Raw genomic sequence first — 24,184 nt, 5'->3', positions numbered from 1 at the left:
GATTATATAATTAACCACAAACTTGATTTGATTAGCTACCTTGAATATCAAGGTAAATGCTGTTCTGTAAAGTCAGCTAGAGGCCTGTTATACTCCCCAAGCTATGAACTCTCTTGCTTTGATAGGAGTTGGCAAACTACTAGCTCTGAAATACTGGTCTTAAATTGGGGCATAACCAAAGGTTCTGAATTGGGATGTTGCAAACACCTGGGAAGTGCCCTATAACACAGCTCACTACTTTGCAAGCTGCAAAATACACACATTATTGACAGTGTTGTGAAGCAGTAAGGCCAGTTCTGGGCAGACTTCTACAGTCTGTGTCCCTTATATGGCAAGACAGATCTGGAGTGGGCTTCAACACCACCTCCAGTAGTTGGTAAGTAAGAACATTGCTGGGTGGACTTCTACAGTTTATGTTCCAAAAATGGCAAAAACTGATCAGGATCAAGTACAGTAGAGTCTTATGCAACATTCTGGATTATCCACATACAGTGGGGGAAATAAGTATTTGATCCCTTGCTGATTTTGTAAGTTTGCCCACTGACAAAGACATGAGCAGCCCATAATTGAAGGGTAGGTTATTGGTAACAGTGAGAGATAGCACATCACAAATTAAATCCGGAAAATCACATTGTGGAAAGTATATGAATTTATTTGCATTCTGCAGAGGGAAATAAGTATTTAATCCCTCTGGCAAACAAGACCTAATACTTGGTGGCAAAACCCTTGTTGGCAAGCACAGCGGTCAGACGTCTTCTGTAGTTGATGATGAGGTTTGCACACATGTCAGGAGGAATTTTGGTCCACTCCTCTTTGCAGATCATCTCTAAATCATTAAGAGTTCTGGGCTGTCGCTTGGCAACTCGCAGCTTCAGCTCCCTCCATAAGTTTTCAATGGGATTAAGGTCTGGTGACTGGCTAGGCCACTCCATGACCCTAATGTGCTTCTTCCTGAGCCACTCCTTTGTTGCCTTGGCTGTATGTTTTGGGTCATTGTCGTGCTGGAAGACCCAGCCACGACCCATTTTTAAGGCCCTGGCGGAGGGAAGGAGGTTGTCACTCAGAATTGTACGGTACATGGCCCCATCCATTCTCCCATTGATGCGGTGAAGTAGTCCTGTGCCCTTAGCAGAGAAACACCCCCAAAACATAACATTTCCACCTCCATGCTTGACAGTGGGGACGGTGTTCTTTGGGTCATAGGCAGCATTTCTCTTCCTCCAAACACGGCGAGTTGAGTTCATGCCAAAGAGCTCAATTTTTGTCTCATCTGACCACAGCACCTTCTCCCAATCACTCTCGGCATCATCCAGGTGTTCACTGGCAAACTTCAGACGGGCCGTCACATGTGCCTTCCGGAGCAGGGGGACCTTGCGGGCACTGCAGGATTGCAATCCGTTATGTCGTAATGTGTTACCAATGGTTTTCGTGGTGACAGTGGTCCCAGCTGCCTTGAGATCATTGACAAGTTCCCCCTTGTAGTTGTAGGCTGATTTCTAACCTTCCTCATGATCAAGGATACCCCACGAGGTGAGATTTTGCGTGGAGCCCCAGATCTTTGTCGATTGACAGTCATTTTGTACTTCTTCCATTTTCTTACTATGGCACCAACAGTTGTCTCCTTCTCGCCCAGCGTCTTACTGATGGTTTTGTAGCCCATTCCAGCCTTGTGCAGGTGTATGATCTTGTCCCTGACATCCTTAGACAGCTCCTTGCTCTTGGCCATTTTGTAGAGGTTAGAGTCTGACTGATTCACTGAGTCTGTGGACAGGTGTCTTTCATACAGGTGACCATTGCCGACAGCTGTCTGTCATGCAGGTAACGAGTTGATTTGGAGCATCTACCTGGTCTGTAGGGCCAGATCTCTTACTGGTTGGTGGGGGATCAAATACTTATTTCCCTCTGCAGAATGCAAATAAATTCATATACTTTCCACAATGTGATTTTCCGGATTTAATTTGTGATGTGCTATCTCTCACTGTTACCAATAACCTACCCTTCAATTATGGGCTGCTCATGTCTTTGTCAGTGGGCAAACTTACAAAATCAGCAAGGGATCAAATACTTATTTCCCCCCACTGTACCTAGGTGACATCACAACATCATTAATGAGATGCCTGCGGGTTTCTTTCTCTTTCCTGGTGTCACATTTAGTTAAAAGGTAGCAGTCCTAGGTAAGATTCATTGGCACATTAAGCTTCTAAACTCTTGTTACTGCTTCCTCTTTTGAAACATGCATTCAGTATGCCTCTCTTTTATCCCTCATCAAACATTTTTTGATTATCGAAACAGGTGTCTGTTTCATTTACTTCGTGTAATCAGGACTCTGTTGTATACATGTTCTATCCCACCTTCATGTCATACACTATGAGTGCGGGAACTGTGTATCTCAGTGGGGGAAGGAAGGAAACTTTATCTGCCATCATCTACTATGTTACTGTGTTGTCAACGTCTACCCATCACTCCTTTTTTTTTTTCCATTTCTTCCTACTCTGCAGTGATAAAACAAATATTTAAAAAAAATAGCTGGAATATTGAGCTTGTTTCCAGCTGTCCCCGAGTCAATATGTAGGATACTAATGGGGGTGCAAATAAGGTACACACAGACTAGGTTTCAAAATGCAGACACTTTATGTAGGGGGAAGTTTTCAGCATGGTTTATTTTCCCATTACCTCATGCTATTTTACCATAGGTTCCATTTTATGCTCTTAGGTATTGGTGGAATTGAGGCATTTTGACATCACAATATCAGCTCTGGTTACCAAAGACTGAAACTCTTCACACTAAGGGAAGAAGTTCTCAATGTGGGCTACTGTTAAGACGTGTTATTTTACCACAGATTCCATTTTATACAATGAGACATAGTTACTAATAACCTGAGTTAACAGTAAAATAACAGGATGTAATGGTAGCCCATGTGGATAATTTCCCTCTCTTAATTTCCCTTCCTCAACACAACACAAACAAATATTCCACCATAACCACACCATACTGTTCTCTCCCCGTCTCACAAAACCTGAAAATTCTTGGAGTTACCATTGATCGAAACCTCACACTCGATACCTACGTGAAGAATACAACAAAAAACATGTTCCATGCCATGTGGAAACTCAAAAGAGTAAAACCTTTCTTCCCGAGATACATCTTCCGCACCCTGGTATAGTCAATGGTAATAAGTCATCTGGATTACTGCAACGCACTATTTGCTGGCTGTAAAGAACAGACCATCAAAAAACTGCAAACAGCCCAGAATACTGCAGCCAGACTCATATTTGGAAAAGCTAAATATGAAAGTGCAAAACCTTTAAGAGAGAAACTTCACTGGCTCTCAACTCAAGGAATGCATTGTGTTCAAGATCTGCACGATTGTTCACAAGATCATTCACGCAGATGCCCCAATCTACATGCTAAACCTCGTGGACTTGCCTCCCAGAAACGCTATAAGATCAGCCCACAAATTTCTTGATCTGCACTTCCTCAGCTGTAAAGGACTGAAATACAAGCTGACACACGATTCCACCTTCTCCTACGTGAGCACGCAGTTGTGGAACGCATTACCTACAGCCTTGAAAAATATTGACGAATTAACTAACTTTCGCAAATCTCTGAAGACGCATCTCTTCAACAAGGCCTACAAAGAGAACCCATAACCTCACATAACTACCTCCCAGTTACTATAGTCCACCTTCTATATTATCCTGCAATACACCTTCCTTCTCTCTTCCCTTACTAAAGCTTTGTATATTACCAATTATATCTGATACCTTGTAATGGCTATGTCATAACAAAACTCTGTAAGCCACATTGAGCCTGCAAATAGGTGGGATAATGTGGGATACAAATGCAATAAATAAATAATTACTGGTGAACAAAACAAAGAAAAATAGTTCCTCTTGAGCAAGTGACAGTTTTGATAAGCACTTTAAAAACAGACTTGGAGACAGACTGATATGGAAAAAAACTCCTCCAAGGTTTATAATTTTCCAGGTTCAGCTGTTCTTTCAGGTTGTGGCGTAGCCACAGGCAGAAAGGAGGAGGCTTGGGGGCCTGGACCCCCCTCACCTTGGGCTTGGGCCCCTCTGCTTTCATGGCTGGTGGAAGTGCCAAGCTCTGCCAGCTGAAGATGTCTGCTGCATGAGTCCCGCCTGTGCTGAACGAGCAGCACTTAATTCAGCAGGTGCACTTCGGCCGCTAATTCCGGCTCTCATGCACATGCTCAGTTAGACTAAACTGAGCATGCAAGGGAGAGCTGGCATTAGCCTGTTGAATTTAAGTGCTGCTCGTTTAGCAGAGGCAGGATTTGTGCAGGAGACATCTTCGGCTGGCAAGGCTTGGCATCCGCACCAGCAAAGGTAATATTTTATTGTGGTGGCATTGGGGGGAGGGGGAAGGGTGAGAGACTACCGAGACCCCTGCAGTCCACCTTTGGGAACCCCCCCCAAAATGGACTTCTGGCTATGCCCCTGCTGTCAGGTTTATGTAACTTTGAATGGGGTGGAGAAGCAGCCTAATGGTTAGTAGGGCTGTGTAGCCAGAAATATTTCATTTCATATTGTTTCTGGGAATGTTAGATATTTTTCCCCAGTTTTTGTTTTTCATTCTGTCTTCATGGGTGGTGTAATTAAGAATGCATGCTCTTTTTTTTTTTATTTATATTTATTCATTTTCATTAAATAACAAGCTATTACACTTGACAGGTAATTCAGAAAAGAAAAGATTACAATAACAGCAATTTAAAAGTAAACATAGCAATTTCTTTTTTAGACCACTAACTTAGGAGGTGGGTGTAAGGAAAAAGAAGACTTCTTAAATCAAAAATATCGGTTCCTGAGGAAATTTGCTTAACACACTTCTCGGTCCCATCAAAACATATTATACCATCATAGTGGAAAATGACTTTAACCAAGTTTCTTAACAGTTATAAATTCTTTCAGTTGTTCCGGTTGAAAAAAAATGTATTTCAAACCAGTATATTTAATAACACATTTACATGGATAATTCAAGTAAAAGGAGGCTCCCAGTTGCAACACTTCAGATCTCATAGAAAGAAAAAATTTTCTTCTTTCTTGTGTTTGTTTTGTTATATCTGGGTACATCCATACCTTTTTCCCACGAAAAAGAACATGCATCTTTTTAAAATACATGCGTTTTACTGCCTCTAGGTCTTGTTGGAAAACAAAGGACACAATTAAAGTTGTTCTAGGTGAATCAGCTGTTAAGGATGTTTCCAGAATCTCGGATATATTTAAATGTTCCTCTGGTACCTCTGGTGGTACAGCTTGAAGGGTATCATCCACTGATTTTTTTGTATAAATATAATATATTTTATTCAATGGTGGAAAGGAATCTGGGGTAAAATTTAATACTTCTGAAAGATATGTTTTAAAGGCTTCCTGTGGATTGATTCCAAGTTCCTGAGGAAAATTCAAAAAACGTAAATTCAACCTACGGTTGTAATTTTCTATTTGCTCGAGTCGACGGTGGATTATACTGTTATCCTTAATTACCGAGGCAGATACTCCTTGCAACTGAGAAATATCATCTCTAACAGCTTTAAATTGCTCAGCCGTTTCTTGATTAGAAGTATTTAAAGAAAGTTTTAAATTTTCAACAGTACCTAGCAAAGTTGCAATCTCTTGTGCTGTTCTGGCTGTCGTCAATTCCACTCTCTGGAGAGCGTCCCATATGCTCTCCAGAGTAACCGCTGTCGATCGCATTTTCTGAGCTCCTGGCTCAGCCAGGATCGCTTCCATCTCCTGGCCTCCTGACTGGAACGCCTCTCTAGTTCCTCGATCGTCGGCCAATACCCCTTCCACTTCCGGGTCGGGCAGGTCTCGCCTGAAGAGGCGGCCATCGGGCGGCAGCGACGGTTGATGGTCCGGAGGGGAGAGTGACACATCTAGCCCCAAGACTCCAAGGGTGTCTTCCCCCGTGGCTTCAGCAGGGCCCCTCTCGGTAAGTTGGACCGATTGCCTCGAGGCAAAGCGCTCTATAGTTTGTTGTTGCAGGGGTAGTTTAACGGCGGCCGAGGAAACCGTCTTAACTAACCCCTTACGCTTTGTATGAGGCATATTTCTTGAGGAAAAGGAATTTGTTCTCCAAACTAACGAGAGCTTACACCAGGAGGAGTTAGTGCGCCGCCATCTTGACACCAAGAATGCATGCTCTTACTGAGAGTTTGCACAATTGAGGGCACACAAAAAAAAAAAACACATTTCATGTTTTTTTTTCTGCTCATTTTTCTTTGCCAATGACATAAAACACACACAGACACATGTGACGGCACTTTGTTAAAATGCCGCCATACTTCTGAGAATAATAGGGTATTACTTTAGGGCCCTGTTTACTAAGGTGTGTTAGTGTTTTTAGCGTGCCTACACTTAGCATGCGCACTAGCTATGTAGGCGCCTATAGGGATATTGTAGGCAAGTACATGGTTAATGCATGTTAAAAATGCTAACGCACCTATAATGCTGCGTAGTAAACAAGGCCCTTAATGTTTACTTATCCTGGTTGTTCGGCACGCTTTCATTTACTTCTAGTGCTGGACATGGAGGGGAAGCCAGAATTGCGGGACGTGGAGGGGAAGGCAGGGCAGAGGAGAATCGCTGGACATGGAGGGGAGGCCAGAATCCTGGGACACGGAGGGGACGGCAGGGCAGAGGAGGATCGCTGGAAATGGAGGGGAGGCCAGAATCGCGGGATACTGAGGGTACGGCAGGGCACAGGACAATCGCTGCACATGGAGGGGAGGTCAGAATCGTGGGATACGGAGGAGATGAGAGGGGAGGGAAGAATTGCTGGACATGGAGGGGAGGGTAGGGGAGAGAGGAGAAATCGCTTTGATGAGAGCCTTAAAAAGATAATCACCATTACAAGATAGCCTTGCTAGCGCCCGTTTCATTTTTTTGAGAAACGGGTCTTTCTAACTAGTTTACTAATAGTGTCCAGTAACACCATTAACACATACTGTTTATCACAAGACTCATTTTATCCAGTTGGCCAGGCACATTAACGGCATTAGCATGAACTGTTTCTAAATGACCCCTTATTCCATTGGTTCCCAAACCTGATCCTGGAGGCACCCCAGCCAGTCAGGTTTTTAGGATATCTACGATGAATATTCATGAGAGAGATGATTTGCATGCAGTGGAGGCATTACAAGCAAATTTCTCTCATGAATATTCATTGTGGATATCCTAAAAACATGGCTGGCTGGGGTGCCTCCAGGACCAGGTTTGGGAACCACTGCCTTACTCATTTTTATTTCTCTGCATCCCCAAACTGAGATTTTATCAATCTTGTCCAGCAGATGGCACAGCTAACCAATGCAAGAAGAGGAAAACCTTTTTTTTTTTCCCCAGAAAGAACTGTTTCTCATTCTGTGTCTATAGCAGTGGTTCCCAAACCTGGTCCTGGAGGCACCCCAGCCAGTCAGATTTTTAGTATATCCACAATAAATATTTATGAGAGAGATTTTGTGTCCCTGGAGGATTCAAAATTTAAGCTTGTATCTTCTGAGGTAAATAAATTTGTTTTAAAATAATTTCTAATATATCCCACCTTCAGTCCCAAAGGCTATTGAAATGGTGTACATTCAGATACTGTAGATCATTGTCTGTCCCTGGAGGATTCAAAGTTTAAGTTTGTATCTGAGGTAATGGAGGTTCTCCAAAGACAAGCAGGCTGATATTCTCACAAGTGGGTGACGTCACGTCGGCCCCGGAGGATTTTAAAGCAAAATCTCTTTACGGCGTTCCGTCGCGCGAGCGATCGTACTGCGCATGTGCGCACACCTCTTCCCGCTCGCTGTGCGGACACGCCCCTCAGTTTTTCTTTTTCCGCGTCTGAGGAGACACGGAGTTCGTTAGGGCTTCGTGTTTTCATCAGGTCCTCGGAGTAAAATCTCTTTTTTTATTTTACCCTTTTGGGTGTTCTTTATTTTTCATTTGTACTTTTCATGGCAGGCTCATTGTGGCTTATATCTATACAGGTTCTTTTTGTACCTGGGGCAAGAAAAAAGTTAACTAATTGCCAGAGTCACAAGGGGCTGTGCCTGAAATGAAAACAAAAGCTGCTCACGAGGGTTGCATCCCTCCTGGCTATCCAACCAAATTATTTTAATTCAACCAAACAATCGGGTTGTGATGTACTCGATAACAAAGGAGTACTGGATCTTGTCCTCTGAGTCAGGATGCCATGCAGATGTAGCGGTGGGCCCGCCAACGCGGCATGTTTTCTCCAAGCCATTTATCTAATTGGCGAAAACAGCAGTCTGGCCGACAGGCTGAGCAGGATAATGCTACAGTCATGGTTGTTGAGCATGGCTGTAGCTCGAAAGATCTTCCGGGAGTGAGATACCCCCTCAGTGGATCTTTTTCCTACTTAGTCCAATCACAAAGTCCCTCAGTTCTGTTCCAGACTGCAGGTTCACGGCAGTCTATCATCGAATGCCTTTCTCCTTCTTTGGGGGACAGGTTTTCTGTATGCGTATCCTCCCATACATCTGGTGGAAAAGACTTTGCTGATTCTCAAGCAAGATTGTGGAGCCATGATTCTGATTGCTTCTTTCTAGCTACGTCAGATACGGTTCCCTCTTCTTCTGGAGTTGGAATGTTTTCCAGCTCTCATTACACAGAACGAGGGGGCACTTCTACATCCCAACCTCCAATCTCTGCCTCACACGGTCTGGATGTTGAATGTGTAGTTTTCGTTGAGTTTTCCAGAAGAGTGTCTCCCGACTCTTGCCTGCTTCCAGAAAAGATTTCACAAAGAGATGTTATTCTTTTCATGGAAGAGGTTTGCCGTCTGGTGTGACAGCAAGGCCCTAGATCCTGCCTCTTGTCTTATACAGACCTTGCTTGAGTTCTTTCTACACCTGTCTGAGTCTGGTCTCAAGACCAACTCTGTCAGTATTCATCTTCGTGCAATGAGAGCTTATCATCAACGTGTAAAAGGTCAGCCTTTAGCTGTCCACTTCATGAGAGGTTTATTTCTCCCCCAGTGTTGAGAAAATTCCTTCTATGTGTCTAGGGGGGATTATTTTTGTTGAGCTTAGCACAATAATTTTCACAGTTGGCTCTTATGCTTCGGTCAGAGCCCTTATCACTCCTTATTCAGTATCTTGGGGTCTCAATGTCGTTTTCATCCAGCTGCTGCAAGCTCAATTCGGGCCACTGGATTCCTGTCATCTGAAGTATTGGACCTGGAAGGTCGTTTTTTCTTAGTGGCTGTTCCTACAACTCGTAAGGTCGGTGAGCTTCAGACTCTAGTAGCTCAAGCGCCTTACCTTACTCCTCATCTTTACAGAGTAGTTCTCCGCATGCAGACAAAGTTCTTACTGGCGCTGCTGTCAGAGTACCAGCTGATCCAGTCAATTCTCTTGCCAACATTCTTTCTCCCTCATCTTGCAAGCCCTGGCGAAAGCAAGCTGCGCACTTTTTGCATGGAGCAGACGAGCTCCTTCGGACGGTCCGCCCAGTTGTTTATTTCTTTAATGCCAGTTGCTGTCGGAAACCGCATCATTTCTTCTTAGCTAGCAGATTGCATCTCCTTCATTTTTGTCCAAGCTGGACTGACTCTAGAGAGCCATGTCACGGCTCACAAAATTAGAGCCATGGCTGAGTCGGTGGCTAATCTAAGATCAGTCACTATTGAAGAAATCTGCAAAGCTGCGGCGTGGTCATTAGTCCACGCATTCACATCTTACTACTGCCTTCAGCAAGATAGCCGACGCGTCAGTCGGTTTTGGGCAGTCGGGGCTGCAGAACTTCTTTGGGGTTTAGAATCCAACTCCAACCCTCCTAAGCCCATGTTTGTTCTGTTCCAGGCTACACTCATTTAGATGTTTCTTCTTTTCAGGTCAATTTTTATTCTGGCCTCGCCGTTGCGAGACTCAATTGACCACTGTTTGTTGTGTAAGCCTGGAAGCTAGGGATACCCCACTTGTGAGAATATCAGCCTGCTTGTCTTTGGAGAAAGAGTAGTTACTTACCTGTAACAGGTGTTCTCCGAAGACAGCAGGCTGCATATTCTCACAAACCCTCCCACCTCCCCTTTTGGAGTTGTCTCCTCTATCTTTTGGATATAACTGAGGGGCGTGTCCGCACAGCGAGCGGGAAGAGGTGTGCGCACATGCGCAGTACGATCGCTCGCGCGACGGAACGCCGTAAAGAGATTTTGAGATTTTGCTTTAAAATCCTCCGGGGCCGACGTGGCGTCACCCACTTGTGAGAATATGCAGCCTGCTGTCTTCGGAGAACACCTGTTACAGGTAAGTAACTACTCTTTTAAGAGGCCCTTTTGCTAAACTGCAGTGTGTAAGAAGGCCGAAAAAAGACATGGCAATGCGGTAAGATTGCTCTTACTGTGCCATGCAGGGAGAAGCTCTTACTGCCACCCACTGAGGTGGCGGTAAGGGCTCCTATGCTAACATGGCCATAAACGGGTAGCACACGGCACTGTAGCTCCAGTTTGGTGTGCAGTAAACGTAGGGTGGACTTACCACTGCTTAGTAAAAGGGCCCCTTAGTGACTTGCCCAAGATCAAAAGAAGCGGCAATGGGATTTGAGCCAGGGTCCCCTGGTTCTCAGCCACTGCACTAACCATTAGGCTACTCCTCTCAGGTTCCCTCTCAATGATTCTCAGCAAGCAAGAGCTCTCTAACTGTTCTTTTCAATGTGAATTAAATCTGTCTTGTGTTCCCATCTGTGTCTCTGGAGAATTGCTTGAGGCATAGATCCAGTGGTTCCTTCTGTATGAGACCTAACAGTCATATGGCATGCATTTAGGAAATAGTTTGAGACAGCTCCTTTTTTCTATGCCTTGGCACGCTTTGATTAGGTTTTCGTTGCCTACTTTTTAGCTCAGTATGTAAAGGAAGGGATTGTAACATTTGCCAAAGTGATTGGCTTTAGCAGAGTTCCCTGTCACACACTGGCAAATCAGAATTTGTCCTTGTTGTGACCAATTTATTTGTATGGCATCAGTCAATAGATAAGGGGGAAGGGTTGTTTATAATCGGGCTGGACCAATCTCTTCCAATTTGAGGTGCCTTCCAGGGTATGGATGAGCATTCATTTAAAAATGACATGGGAAATGTTAACGGCTTTTCTCATGATGTTTAATATAATTTTTAACATGAAATGACAGGGAAAAGTAAAATTTTGGTTTTTTTTTTCTGTCATCTATGGTATGTCTTGATGTTTGATTGTGTACCCTTTTACTCAAATAGTGTTTCTTATTGATCACATTTCCCCCAAAACAAACAAAAAAAGTTTAAAAAGCACAAATAAAATGAAAACTTCCATAAGCAACATGGGAAACTAAACAAAATGAAAGTTTTTGGCCCGCATACTCTTATTCCAGGGTCACTCAGCCACTTCCTACAGAGATGTGCATTTCTTCATTAGCAAGCTGAAACAAAGTCTATTTGTTATGTCTTTTTATTACAGCTGAGTCTGTCTGTAGCATCCCAGAATCCTTGGCTTCTCAGCTCCATTTTCTTTGGTTCAGGTCCTGTGCCTTTCTCTAAGAAGACACTGCTGCTGTAGTTCCTACAAAACCAAGAATCTTTTCTCCCAGTAAATGTACATCCTTATCTAAATTACATTTTCCTTCCATTTGTTCCAAATCTAAGTCACTCTCCTTCAGTTTCTGCTCATGAGATTTTACTCAGGCCAGCAGTCTGGAGATTTCATGCAGAACAGCATGCTTCATAGAAGTGGCAGTCTTCCACAGGGAATCTAAAGCAGCAACAAGTAGTTTCTGGAGGGTTACTTGTCTTTTCATCAGTATTAGCCATGGGACTTGCTGCTGTCTGGTCTACTATAGAGAGTTGCATGGGGACAGAAATCTTACCCATCCTCACCCTTCCCCACTGGAATCTTACCCATCCCCGCAAGAATTTAACTTGTCTCCACCCAGTCCTGCAAGAATTTAATGGTACATTAAAAAAAAACAATTTCGGTTGGCTCTTTCAGTCTCTCTCTGGGTTCGAGCCACAGCACTGCAGGCAAGGAAGAAACGGAAGTTGGAACTTGAAACACTCTGGTGTGCACATGTAAGATTTGTCTCTGATTCACTGGCACTGTGCGCTAAGAGGTTGCCACATGCACGCGCCAGTAGGTCAGATGACATCTGATGCTCGTGCCTGTGTTAGATCTGAGGTCTGCACATCAGCCCAGAACTAGAGAGAATTAATAGTGACATAGTAAGTGACAGCAGATAAAACTCTGAACGGTCCATCCAGTCTGCCCAATAGTCACATTCATTATCAATTCATGATTAAATCGACAATGAACATGATATACCGTATTTTTCGGACTATAAGACGCACCGGACCATAAGACGCACCTAGGTTTTAGAGGAGGGAAATAGGAAAAAAAAAATTTGCTTTTTCCCTCCTCTAAAACCTAGGTGCTCCGGTGCGTCTTGTCCGAATCCCTCCCTCCAAGTTCGGGATCGCCCTCAGGGTTACCTCCGAAGGTAGAGATTTGGCTGGCCGGCTGGCTGTCCCTCCCCCCCGGCCCTGTCACCACTTCTCCCTACTCACGCGATCTTCCTTGGTGGTCTAGTGACGTCAGGGAAGGAAAGAGCCCCCTCTTTCCTGCCCAGCGTGCTGCTCTCCATCCTCCTGTATGCATTGCTGCCTGACGGTCTCGGCGAGATTAAAAATGGCCGCCGAGAATTGACGTCTCGGCGGCCATTTTGAATCTCGCCGAGACCATCAGGCTGCATACAGGAGGATGCAGAGGGGGCTCTTTCCTGCCCCGACGTCACTAGACCACCAGGGAAGATCGCGTGAGTAGGGAGAAGTGGTGACCGGGCCGGGGGGAGGGCGATCCCGAACTCGGAGGGAGGGCGGGCGGGCGGCCTGCCAGCCGGCCTGCCAGCCAGCCGGCCAGCCAAATCTCTACCTTCAGACTATAAGACGCACCCCCCATTTTCCTCCCAAATTTGGGGGGAAAAAGTGCGTCTTATAGTCTGAAAAATACGGTATACTTGCTTATGATCTTTCTTTGGCATTTCTGGGACATAGACTATAGAAGTCCACCCGGCCTTATCCTTATGTTCCAACTGCTGGAATTGCCATCGAAGCCCACTCCAGCCTATTCGTCTTCTCTTTGGCGGAACACAGACTGTAAAAGTCTGTCCAGCACTGTCCTCATATTCCAGCCACTAAAGTTGCTGTCTAAGCCCTTTCCAGCCCATCCTAAACCAGATTGCCATATACTATATATGTTACTATGAGACATAGACTATACAAGTCTGCCTGACCTCCCGCTCAGCCATCTATCCCCCCTTCAATCTGTCCAAAATTCCGCCGCACGTCTTATCTACCGCGTGAACCGATACTCTCATATCACCCCTCTCCTCAAGTCGCTTCACTGGCTCCCAATCCGCTACCGTATACAGTTCAAGCTTCTCCTATTGACCTTCAAGTGCACTCAATCTGCAGCCCCCCACTACCTCTCTGCCCTCCTCTCCCCGTATGTTCCCACTCGTAACCTCCGCTCTCAGGACAAATCACTCCTATCTGTACCCTTCTCTACCACCGCTAACTCCAGACTCCGCCCCGTCTGCCTCGCATCACCTTATGCCTGGAACAGACTTCCCGAGCCCATACGCCATGCGCCCTCCCTGCCCATCTTCAAGTCCTTACTCAAAGCCCATCTCTTCTCCCTTGCCTTTGGCGCCTAACCACCTTCCCCATTCATGTTACCTACACTGACTACATAGTTTGTAACCTCTAGATTGTAAGCTACTTAGTGTATAACCTTTAGATTGTAAGCTACCTACACTGACTACATAGTTTGTAACCTTTAGATTGTAAGCACTCCTGAGCAGGGACTGTCCTTCCCCATGTTAAACTTGTACAGCACTGTGTAACCCTGGCAGCGCTATAGAAATGCTAAGTAGTAGTAGTAGTAGTATCCGCTGTAGTTCATCACAACCGGAGTCGCCATCTAAGTGTCACTCAACACATCCACCCCCTGCAGCCATTTAAAGGTTTTTTTTCTATTTATTTTGTTTTCTAACATCTATTTTCTAAATAGAGTTCCTCTGTTTTCATCTCACGCTTGTTTGAATTTCATCACTGTTTTTGTTTCAACCACCTCCCTTGGGAGGGCATTCCAGGAATCGACCACCCTCTCTATGAAAAAGAATTTCCTGACAGTACTCCTAAGTCTACCACCCTGCAACCTCAGCTCATGTCCTCTAGTTTTATCATTTTCCCTTCTCTGGAAGAGATATGATACAGATGTTTAAATACTTGAAAGGTATTAATATAGAAACAAATCTCCCCTGTCCCTTCTTTCCTCTAGGCTCTACATATTTCGGTCTTCCCGTCTCTTCTCAAATGTCTTTTGGCACAAGCCCCATATCATTTTTGTTGCCTTCCTCTGGACCGCTTCTAGTCGTTTTACATCCTTAGCCAGATACGGCCTCCAAAACTGAACACAGCACTCCAGGTGGGGCCTCACCAGCGACTTGTACAGGGGCATCAACACCTCCTTTCTTCTGCTGGTTACTCCTCTCTCGATGCAGCCTAGCATCCTTCTGGCTACAACCACTGCTTTGTTGCACTGTTTTTCACTTTGAGGTCCTCGGACACCATCACCCAAGGTCCCTCTCCCTGTCTGTGCATATCAGCCTCTCACCCCAAGGTCCATCTCCCTACTTACCCTACTATTACTAATTTCTGTAGCACTACTAGATGTATGCAGCGCTGTACAAATTATATTCAGGTACTTTCTCTGCTCCTAGAGGGCTCACAATCTAACTTTTGTACCTGGGGCAATGGAGGGTTAAGTGTCTTGCTCAAGATCACAAGGAGCTGCAGTGGGAATCGAACCCAGGTTGCCAGGATCAAAATCCACTGCACTAACCATTAGGCTACTCCTCTGCTCTCTGTCTGTGTCCACTCTGTTACAAATCTTGGTGTCATCCACAAAAAGGGAAATGGGACTTGATATACCGCCTTTCTGAGGTTTTTGCAACTACATTCAAAGCGGTTTACATATATTCAGGTACTTATTTTGTACCTTACCTTTTAATCCTTCGGCATTGTCACTCACAAATATATTGGAACAGAATCAGACTCAGCACCGATCCCTGAGGCACTTTGCTACTCACTTTCCTTCCTCTGAGTGAATTCCATTGACCACCACCCTCTGACATCTGTCCATCAACCAGTTTCTAATCCATCCAATTCACCATTTTTAGTCCTAACTACAGCCTTTCAAGTTTGTCCAAGAGACTTCTATGAGGAACTGTGTCAAAGGGTTTGCTGAAATCCAAGTAGATTACTTCTAGTGCAAGTCCTTGATCTAGTTCTCTGGTCGCCCAGTCAAAGAATTCAATCAAATTCATTTGGCATGATTTATCTTTGGTAAAACCATGTTGCCTCGGATCTTGTAAGTCATTGGATTCCAGCAAATTCACTAGCCTTTCCTTCAGCAACACTTCCGTTACTTTTCCAATAACCGAAGTGAGGCTTACTGGCCTGTAGTTGCCAACTTCTTCTCTGTCATCACTTTTGTAAAGAGGGATCACATCTGCTGTTCTCCAATCTCACGGAACTTCTCCCATCTCTAAGGACTTATTAAACAAATCTTTAAGAAGACCCACCAGAATATGTCTAAGCTCCCTCAATATCCTGGGGTGGATCCCATGCGGTCCCATGGCTTTGTCCACCTTCAGTTTTTCAAGTTGTTCACCCAACAGAAAGGACTTAACAAGGATCTGGGGTTCCTAGCCCATTATAAACCATAAAGCTGTATGTCTCTGTTGATCACCCCACCCCTCACCTATCCACACCCATCCTGTTAGAATATCAATGATATGCTTTGATGTCCCCATGCATACCTCCTACCCACCCCCATCCTCCCACCCTGTCAGACTGTCATAGTAATGCTTGAATGTTTTCACTTATATATACTGTCAGCTAGCACATTTGCTTATTTCCGATCTGACAAAGAAGGGCAACCTTCGAAAGCTAATCAAGAAATGTTTTAAGTTATGTCCAATAAAAAAGGTATCATCTTATTTTCTTTTCCATGTTTTATTTTGTTTGATTTCTATTGATAACCTCAAGTTGTTCATAAACACTTTCTTCTGTGAACAGTGTGATATCTACTCCATTCTTGTATGTACCTTTACCAGCTGATCATGGTCCTTCTCCAGGATTTTCTTCCGTGAACACAGAAGAAAAGTACTTGTTTAGCACATTTGCTTTTTGTTCATCGATCTCCACATAGACGTCCTAGCATGTTTCAATCTCACAATTCCATTTCTAGCCTTCCTTCTTTCACTAATATACCTGAAAAAAATTTTGTCTCCCTTACTTGCATTTCTAGCCATTTGTTCTTCCACTTCTGCTTTTGCTAGACGTATCTCCCTCTTGGCTTCTTTCACTTTCTCCCAGTATACTTTTCTCTGTTCTTCTCCTGTGTTTTATGAATTCCACCTCTTTTGCCTTTATTTTCTTAGCCACTTGTTTGGAGAACCATATCAGTTTCCTTTTGTTCTTGCTTTTATTTACTCTCCTTATGTAAATGTCTGTAACCATTTTAATAGCTCCTTTCATCCTGGACCACTGTCTTTCCATCCCATCAGCTCTTTCTTCAGGTATGCCTCCATTTTGTTCAAAACCGAAAAAAAAACCCCTTCTTCTCTGGTAACCTAGTATATAACACCAAACCAAAACCAGACACTGCACCCAATTCGATTATAGAGGAGGAGTACCCCCAATGCGTGTCCCTATCCTATAGGGACAGGGACACAGAGGGGAGATGCTGTACAGGAAGGATAGGGGAATACAGGAAAGATGGACATAAAGAGAGCCCTTGAGAGAGTTAAGAAAAAAGTAGAAGAGAGACACTAGGACCAAAGCGTTGCTCAGATAACAAAGGTAGAAAAAATGTTTTTTCTTAATTTATTAACAGTAATATGCCAGCTTTGGGACGTATGCATCCTCCCCCCTCCTCCCGTCCCCATCACTTAGGAAGCAATTGTGTTATAGAGGGCCTGTCTCAATTTTTCTGCCCAGGGGCCATTCAGTCCTAGCTATGCCACTTTGCAGAGTTGTAGTTGAATTTCTTTCTTTTAAAAGTTTTATTTGGTGAATGTATTGATATGGTTTTTCTCCTTTTTGTGTTCTAGCATGATGGAGAGCCCTACTGCCATAAGCCTTGTTATGGAATCCTGTTTGGACCAAAGGGTATGTCATTGTACTGCTGCTTAATTTAAGGGAAAATGAAATTTAATATAGCTTTTGCTTATTGTTCAGAACATTCTAGCAACAGTATTGTGAACTGGTTTTTAAAATACAAGCTATTTAAAAATCAACTTGAAATCTTCATTTTTGCTGGTTCAGAACATTTGGATTTCGTTCAGAGGTAGAAATTAAAAGGGTGTTGTTATTAGCTGAAGTAAAATATTGTATTTTACTTCAGCTTAATTTATCGTGGAGTCATTAATCTGCAGTAACTCACTATCGAAGGTTAGTAACTCCCACAGTATATAAATAATGCAACTTGCAAACTGTTATTCTGCTCCCTGGATGTATCATGCAGCTAATATGCATCTCAGAGCTCCTGGGGACATCTTAGAGGGGCTAGTGTTTAAAAAAAAAAAAAAAAAGAGTGACCAAAGGGGACAGAGAAGAACTGCAGAACTCCCTTTCTCGCAGTGCAGTCCCCCAGACTCCTGTCAACGTGCTCCACCCCTCCAAGACCCTCCCCAGTATCTACAGGGGGTTTCCCTGGTGTCTAGAGACTGGGGCAGGAGCGATCACCAGTCATTACTGCCCTATTTGGATCTGGGTGCAAAATGGCATCAGTTGGCACCTAGGATAGTTTCCTTATTTAGTAGATTGACCTCTAGTGGTAGTACCATAAAACTACAACTAGGGGGTCAGTCAGCGCTATTTTGTGCTTGGTAACAAGTTTAATTCCCAATGTCGATCTTTTAGGATGTAGACATCTAGTTCCCTTCTGCAATGGGGTCTAAACATCTATGAACTCGCTATTCTCTTGTCCCACACAAAACATGCCCAGACCACACCCCCTTGCCATTCGCACACACTTGAGTTTGAGAAGTGCATATCTCGGCTTTATAAAAAGGGGACTTAAATGTTTATATTGCATAATTTTGTTCAGAGCTGATTTATACACATCTGAAACACGAACAAGTTTTGTAAAATGAGGGCCAAAGTGAATATGAAACTTCTGTATATTTTTATGTTACAGGGAGTTTTATGAATTGGTTGTAAATATGACTCTAGATTCAGGCATGTAAGGTAAAAAATGTCCGTGTTGGGTCTTTTTTTTAGTATTTTTAATTTTTCTTTTTGATTTGTTGGTAATGAAATTCAATTTGTTGCCTGGTCCTGGATTTTCGGCTCCTTCGCTTCTCTTCTAATTATTTTATAACATGGGCACTAAATTTTTCTGATATATATACACACACACACACACACATTACTGACTTCTGAAGGAATTATTTATCTAAATCTATGCACTTGTCTCAGTCAACTGCAGGGAAAAAGCCCCAGATGGATCCATGTAAAGCAGGCTTGTCCAACCTACGGTCCATGGGTTAGAATCTCATCCATCAAGTGCTTTTTTCTGGCCCTCGGAAGCTTGGCAATTATTTTGACGCTTATAGCAGGATTTCTGCTTCCCCACTATGACTTGGCTCTCTTTAAGCTTGAGCCATGCAATGCTGGAAATTCAGATTCGTAATGCGATTTCTAGTCTCGCGAGACTTGAAACTGTGAGAGCAACCTGAACTTCTGTCAAGGTGGGGAAGCAGGAATCCCACTGTTTCTTCTGCAGCTGAAACCAGATGAAGGAAAATAGACTGGATGAAGATGGGGGGGGGGGGTACATGAGAGTGAGAGACCCTGGGGTAGACCAGGGGAGGGGGTATATGAGAGAGAGAGCGAGAGACTGGTTGAAGGCTCAAGAGGGGGGCAACACACCATCATATGTTGCCACTATTTGACAAAATATGCGGTAAAATATGATGGTGCGTGTTTTGGCCCTCTGAATGTTACAAAATATAAAATGTGGTCCCTGATAGAAAAAAGTTGGACAAGCCTGATCTAAAGCAATTTAGATGCTGTGGGATTTGTCACAAGATTCTCATGTTACTTCCCACTGGATATGTACATAAATCTACATTTATTGGTAAAGTAAAAATCTAATAAATGGTCATTCTGACAGCAGTTTTCAGTAGGCTGGCTAGGTGTAATATATGCATCTACTTATCTACCTGTGTGCCTTTTAGTTCTTTTTCGAAGAGAAACTAGTTGTGTAAATAAACGTAGCAATAAAATGTGCAGATAAAATGTACTTTATTTCTACAGGACAGTTATATATTGGGACTTATTTCCCTTTGAAAACTTATCTCTCCTTCTAGCTTGAGCAGGTGGCATTTTATTGCATTCCCCTTCACGTAGAGCAGAGGTTCTCAGCCCATTCCTTGGGACACACCAAGGGAGTCTGGGTTTTAAGATATACAGAGTGAATATGCTTGTGATAAATTTTCATGCATTGTCTCCATTGTATGCAAATCCATCTCATGCGTATTCATTGTGGATATCCTGAAAACCTTATATGGTAGACTGACCCCCACCTGGTGCATCCCAGGATGCACTATGCAGGACAGGGCACTTCCAGTTTTCAAGAAGGTAGTGCCAGAGGCAGGAGCAAGTGGTCATTGCTCCTTTCTCCCATTTTAAGGTACTGTGGGGTTGCCTGGGGGAAGGGTTTGGGGGTGCTACTTGACATGACACTAGGGATTTAATTTTTTTTAGTCCAGGGTGGGGGTGAGGGGGCTTGCCTAGGCCCTGCACTGGCCCTGCACGTTAACAGTTAGTGTGGATGGAATCCAGTGTAGTAACCTTAGAAAACCTTTTGTTTTGATCACTACAGGTGTGAACACTGGAGCAGTTGGAAGTTACATCTATGATAAAGAGCCTGAAACCAAGGCCCAGCCTTAAGAAGCTGCTGGTGACTCATTTCACTTAAATGGAAAGGCCACCTCTTTCACCTCTTAACACTATCTGTATCCAGACCCTCACACTAAACTCCTGTCTGTAGAAACCCAGTGTAGGTAACTTTGCTTTGTCTTGACGAGAAAAATAAAGTTGGTATTCTTAGTGTCAAAGTAAGTTGTATAGCAACCAGAAAAGGTGAAAACGACAAGTTGTCCTATATTCTGTCTGGACTAGATTTCTCTATGAGCTGTATACTGATATGTATTTGATGTAAAGCAGGGTAATTATCTGTATTACTAGCTATGTTTTTATTGAAACCACAAAGCTTATATTTGTGTTCAAAGAAGTCTCCTTTCCATTAGAGCATGACATTTTAATTCTTTGCCATGTTTTTATTTTGACCTGAATCATTTATAAGGGATTTTTTTTCTCTTAAATAAGCCCTTTGAAGCATTAAAAAAACACCCCATTCCCAAACCACACCAATATATAAAAAAGCATTGTTTTGCTGGAAATCCTCATTGGGATTCACATTGCCACTGGGGTATCTATTTAAACAACAACAACAAAAACTACTCAGATAAGCCAAATGTAACATAGCTTTTCACTGGATGAAAAGGAATAGGGAGGAACACACTGAGACATTAGCTGTATCACAACTGGCAAGATCTATTCAGAAGATCGCCAGCAATGAGTTGATATGGTGACGCCTTTTCTGATTCCTCTGGGAGGGAACAATTGAGACAGGTTTCAACACCTATGGTTCCTTTTACCAAGCTGTGCTAGAAAGTGGCCAGTGCTGTAATTAGTGCTTGGATTTTCCCTGTGCTCCATCCACTTTCTAGCACGGCAGAAAAATGCTGGAATTGTAATTTGTGTCAATGATCATTTCTAATTTCTAGCATGGGGATTGGCGTGCACTGATCACAGCAATACCACAGGATGCGTCAGCGTGGCCCACGGTGGTGCTGTTTTGCTGCACAGTAGTCCTACCACCCTTTAGCAAACGGCCCCCTAGTGAGCAGTCAAAAAGAGCATCAGCTTCCAGGACAGGTAAATCCTTTGATCTTCCAAAAAGCAAATAAATAATTACAAAATTAACAATAGAAAGTTTAGTCAGGTGTGTTGGATAATGGAAACTCTATTTTTGCTGTACTGGATCAGATGTAATAAAGCTTTTCCCCATAGTTACTTAATAGGAAAAATCCTTTAGTATATTTGCAGGGGCATTTTCAAAAAAATGGCTAAATCCAAAAAACCGTCCTGCTCAAAACGTCCAAAAAAGCCAGCCATCTCACAGCCAGAATCCAACAGGAAAAACGTCTAGATTTCCTGTTCGATTATGGCTGTGAAATGGATGTTTTTGCACTGAAAACATACAAAATGAATAGCCATTTTTCCCAAGTGAAACCTCCAACTTTTGAACAACAACAAAAATAAACAGGGGCAGGAACATGTGTCTGGCTTCATTTTCAAAAATATAGCCACACAGATGTCTCTGCAGAAAAGAGGAGTAGCCTAGTGGTTAGGGCAGTGGACTATAAACCAAGGGGCACAGGTTCAAATCCAACTGTACCTTTTTTGTAAATGTGATCCCTCCAGGACCTGAAAAATACCTACTGTACCTGAATGTATGCCATTTCAATAGACTTCAGGCTTGCAGGTGTCTTATATTTAGGTACAGTAAATATTTTTCTGTTTCTGGAAGGCTCAGAATTATTTCAAAAAATGAAGTGGTTCACAGTTCACTGCACTAACCACTAGGCTATTCCTCTGACCTGCTTACTGCTTTACCCATAGCTGACACAGAGCCTGGTTTTCCTTTCCAGTTTCACTTTCAGGAGAGAGGGATTAAGGGAAGGGTCATGCCTTAATCTCTCCAGTGGTCAGCTGCTCAGTTAGAGTTTGTAACTTGGACGTGACTGAAACAGGTCTAAATAAAAATGTCCATTTTAGACATGGACATTTCTTCCCATTCGAAAATCCCTGTTGGACATCTGACTTTTGGGCCCTCCCTAGTCTCACCGAAAACACGCCTCCTTGCTATTTGGATGAACTGTAGTGTGAAATATCCAAATTCTGGCTTTCCAAAATCAGGATTTGGATGTTTTTAGCAGATGGACCTTTATATAGGCGTTTTAAGATGTGTATGTGCTTTGAAAATGAGCACCTTGGCCTGCTGCGTTGTAATCGCAAGTCTTAAGTACTGAAGTTTTAACTAAATCATGTTCTGATCAATACCAGAAGAGAGAGTGGCTTAATTCTTAACTAGTGTAGCATGTAACCTTGTCTTGGAGGCAGCACTATTAGCCATTGGCTTCCATGCCAGATACTGAAGCAGGTTCTCATGACATTCCATGATTGCTTTTGTTGAATATGTAACTACGTTTAACCTTTGAAGAAATAACTTTGCATCATGTTCTCTGGCGGTCCTGAAATGTTCCCTTCTCGGGACCCAAATTCTAGAAGCTATTTCTCTCTTTCAGAAAATGCATACTGGCTAGTGGTTGCCTTTAAACCTGCCTTCCAGTTTGGATTTAGTGTAGGATGTGGGAGAGTTATCTTGAATGAACACTCTTCAAGTGTTCTAAGAAGCAAGGCATAACAGACTTTCCAAAGGTGAATCTTCTAGGGTTTATAATTACTGTTTCTTCATATCGTTTTATCTGAACCTGAAGAGCATTGATTCTCAAAAGTCCGTGTCAATGGCATTAGGTTGAAAAACATGTCACCTGTAACTTGTTTGGTGACCTGTAACTTCTGTGGCCTACCTACTGTAGGGTGATGGGGACAATTCAGATTGGAATTTTGGGTGGACACTGTGTATTTTATGTAATTTTTAGGATGTACCTCTCAAGTCGTTCAGTGTTCATTATAAAAATGGTGCCGGGATAGAACCCATATGAAGAAGTATTACTTTCACTTACTGTAACTGAGGAATATAAAAACCCCTAGTTTCCTGTTCAGTTAATTTCCACATTAATGCACATTTATTTCCTGGATACAGAAGCTGAAAAGGAGAGCAGTTAGTAGTTTTAATAGAACAGGAACACTATCTGATTGAGATTTGTTTCTACAGATGCTCTGGCCCAGTGGTGGTCCCAGTAGTAGACATATTGGAGGTAATTTTATAAACCTTTACATGTGTAACCAGCAAAATACATACAACCAGGGATTTATGAAGGGTACACTTGTATATATGTGTATTCTGTAAAATTTAGATTCACATGTACGGAAAGGAAGTGTGTTCTGGATGTATTCTAATGACCCTTCCTAGTATGTGTGAATTCCATATTTTATAATATTGATGCACTTATGCCTCAGCACTTTTACCTGCTGAAAATGGCAAATAACCCCCAACTAATTTGTCTTTTGAGACCTGGGGCTTGGTGGAGTGCCTGATGGTGGTGATTTGCTCACCTCACTGAGATGGTTTGTCTTTCTGAGGTAAGCTCCCTTCTTCCCTGCTATCGTGTTCCAGATCTGGAAACACAGATTATGTGGGTGGGCTTGTTGATAAAATCAACAATACTTCTGGGAGTATATGTGTGTCCATGACTGGTCCTATGTGTGTATTTGTGGAGTTTTTATAAAATATTTGCCTACATTTCTGTGACACAGCTTTTGTGGCGCTCTGCCTACTTTTAGAAAATTACCTCCATTATGAACTATCCTATGTGGCTGGTTATGACCATGTGAGATGCACATACTGTACTTATTCTGGTGTTCTGAACGGCAAACTCTTATGACTGCCATGGCTGCTACTAAATGACTGTTGGACTACTGTGCTGTTACAAGCCCTTGAAAGGGGGTGTATTTGATAAAGTGACAATCTCTGTAAGATGTGCAACTCACAGTAGCTCGCTACAGTTTTCTAGGAAAGATTGTCTTACTACTGGAGGATCACAGGGCACAGGGCTTTTGGTTAACTTGAGGCCTCTGGAGTAAACCTTGCACTAAGAGGGTAATTTTATAAAGCATTCTTTCTTTACATATGGGTAGACACTAATTTTAGCGTGTAGCTGCTAATGACATCAGGCCTTTAAGGGGCAAATTCTGTATCTGGGCACCCGGAGGACATTTGGCAAGGGCCTGTTCTATAAAGGAACTTAGGTGCTTAGGTTCTGTTATAGAATAGTAACCTAATTTGCTGTCAATATGTTTAAAATTTAGGT

General features: G+C 43.1%; 1 protein-coding gene across 1 annotated transcript in view; it reads left to right on the top strand.

The window, feature by feature from the left end:
* Window positions 1-20,372, top strand: part of LOC115477831 (cysteine-rich protein 2) — a 249,759-nt gene extending 229,387 nt beyond the window's left edge. The window contains exons 7-8 of the mRNA XM_030214923.1: window positions 17,168-17,225; window positions 19,945-20,372. Coding sequence (XP_030070783.1) covers window positions 17,168-17,225; window positions 19,945-20,012 — 126 coding nt within the window. The 3' untranslated portion in view covers window positions 20,013-20,372. The remainder of the gene's footprint in view (window positions 1-17,167; window positions 17,226-19,944) is intronic.
* Window positions 20,373-24,184: the final 3,812 nt, after the last annotated feature.

Source organism: Microcaecilia unicolor, chromosome 9 (assembly GCF_901765095.1).
Source record: "Microcaecilia unicolor chromosome 9, aMicUni1.1, whole genome shotgun sequence".
Taxonomy (NCBI): Eukaryota; Metazoa; Chordata; class Amphibia; order Gymnophiona; family Siphonopidae; genus Microcaecilia; species Microcaecilia unicolor.
Note: the sequence above shows the minus strand (reverse complement) of the source record. Positions and strands in the feature narration are given on the sequence as shown.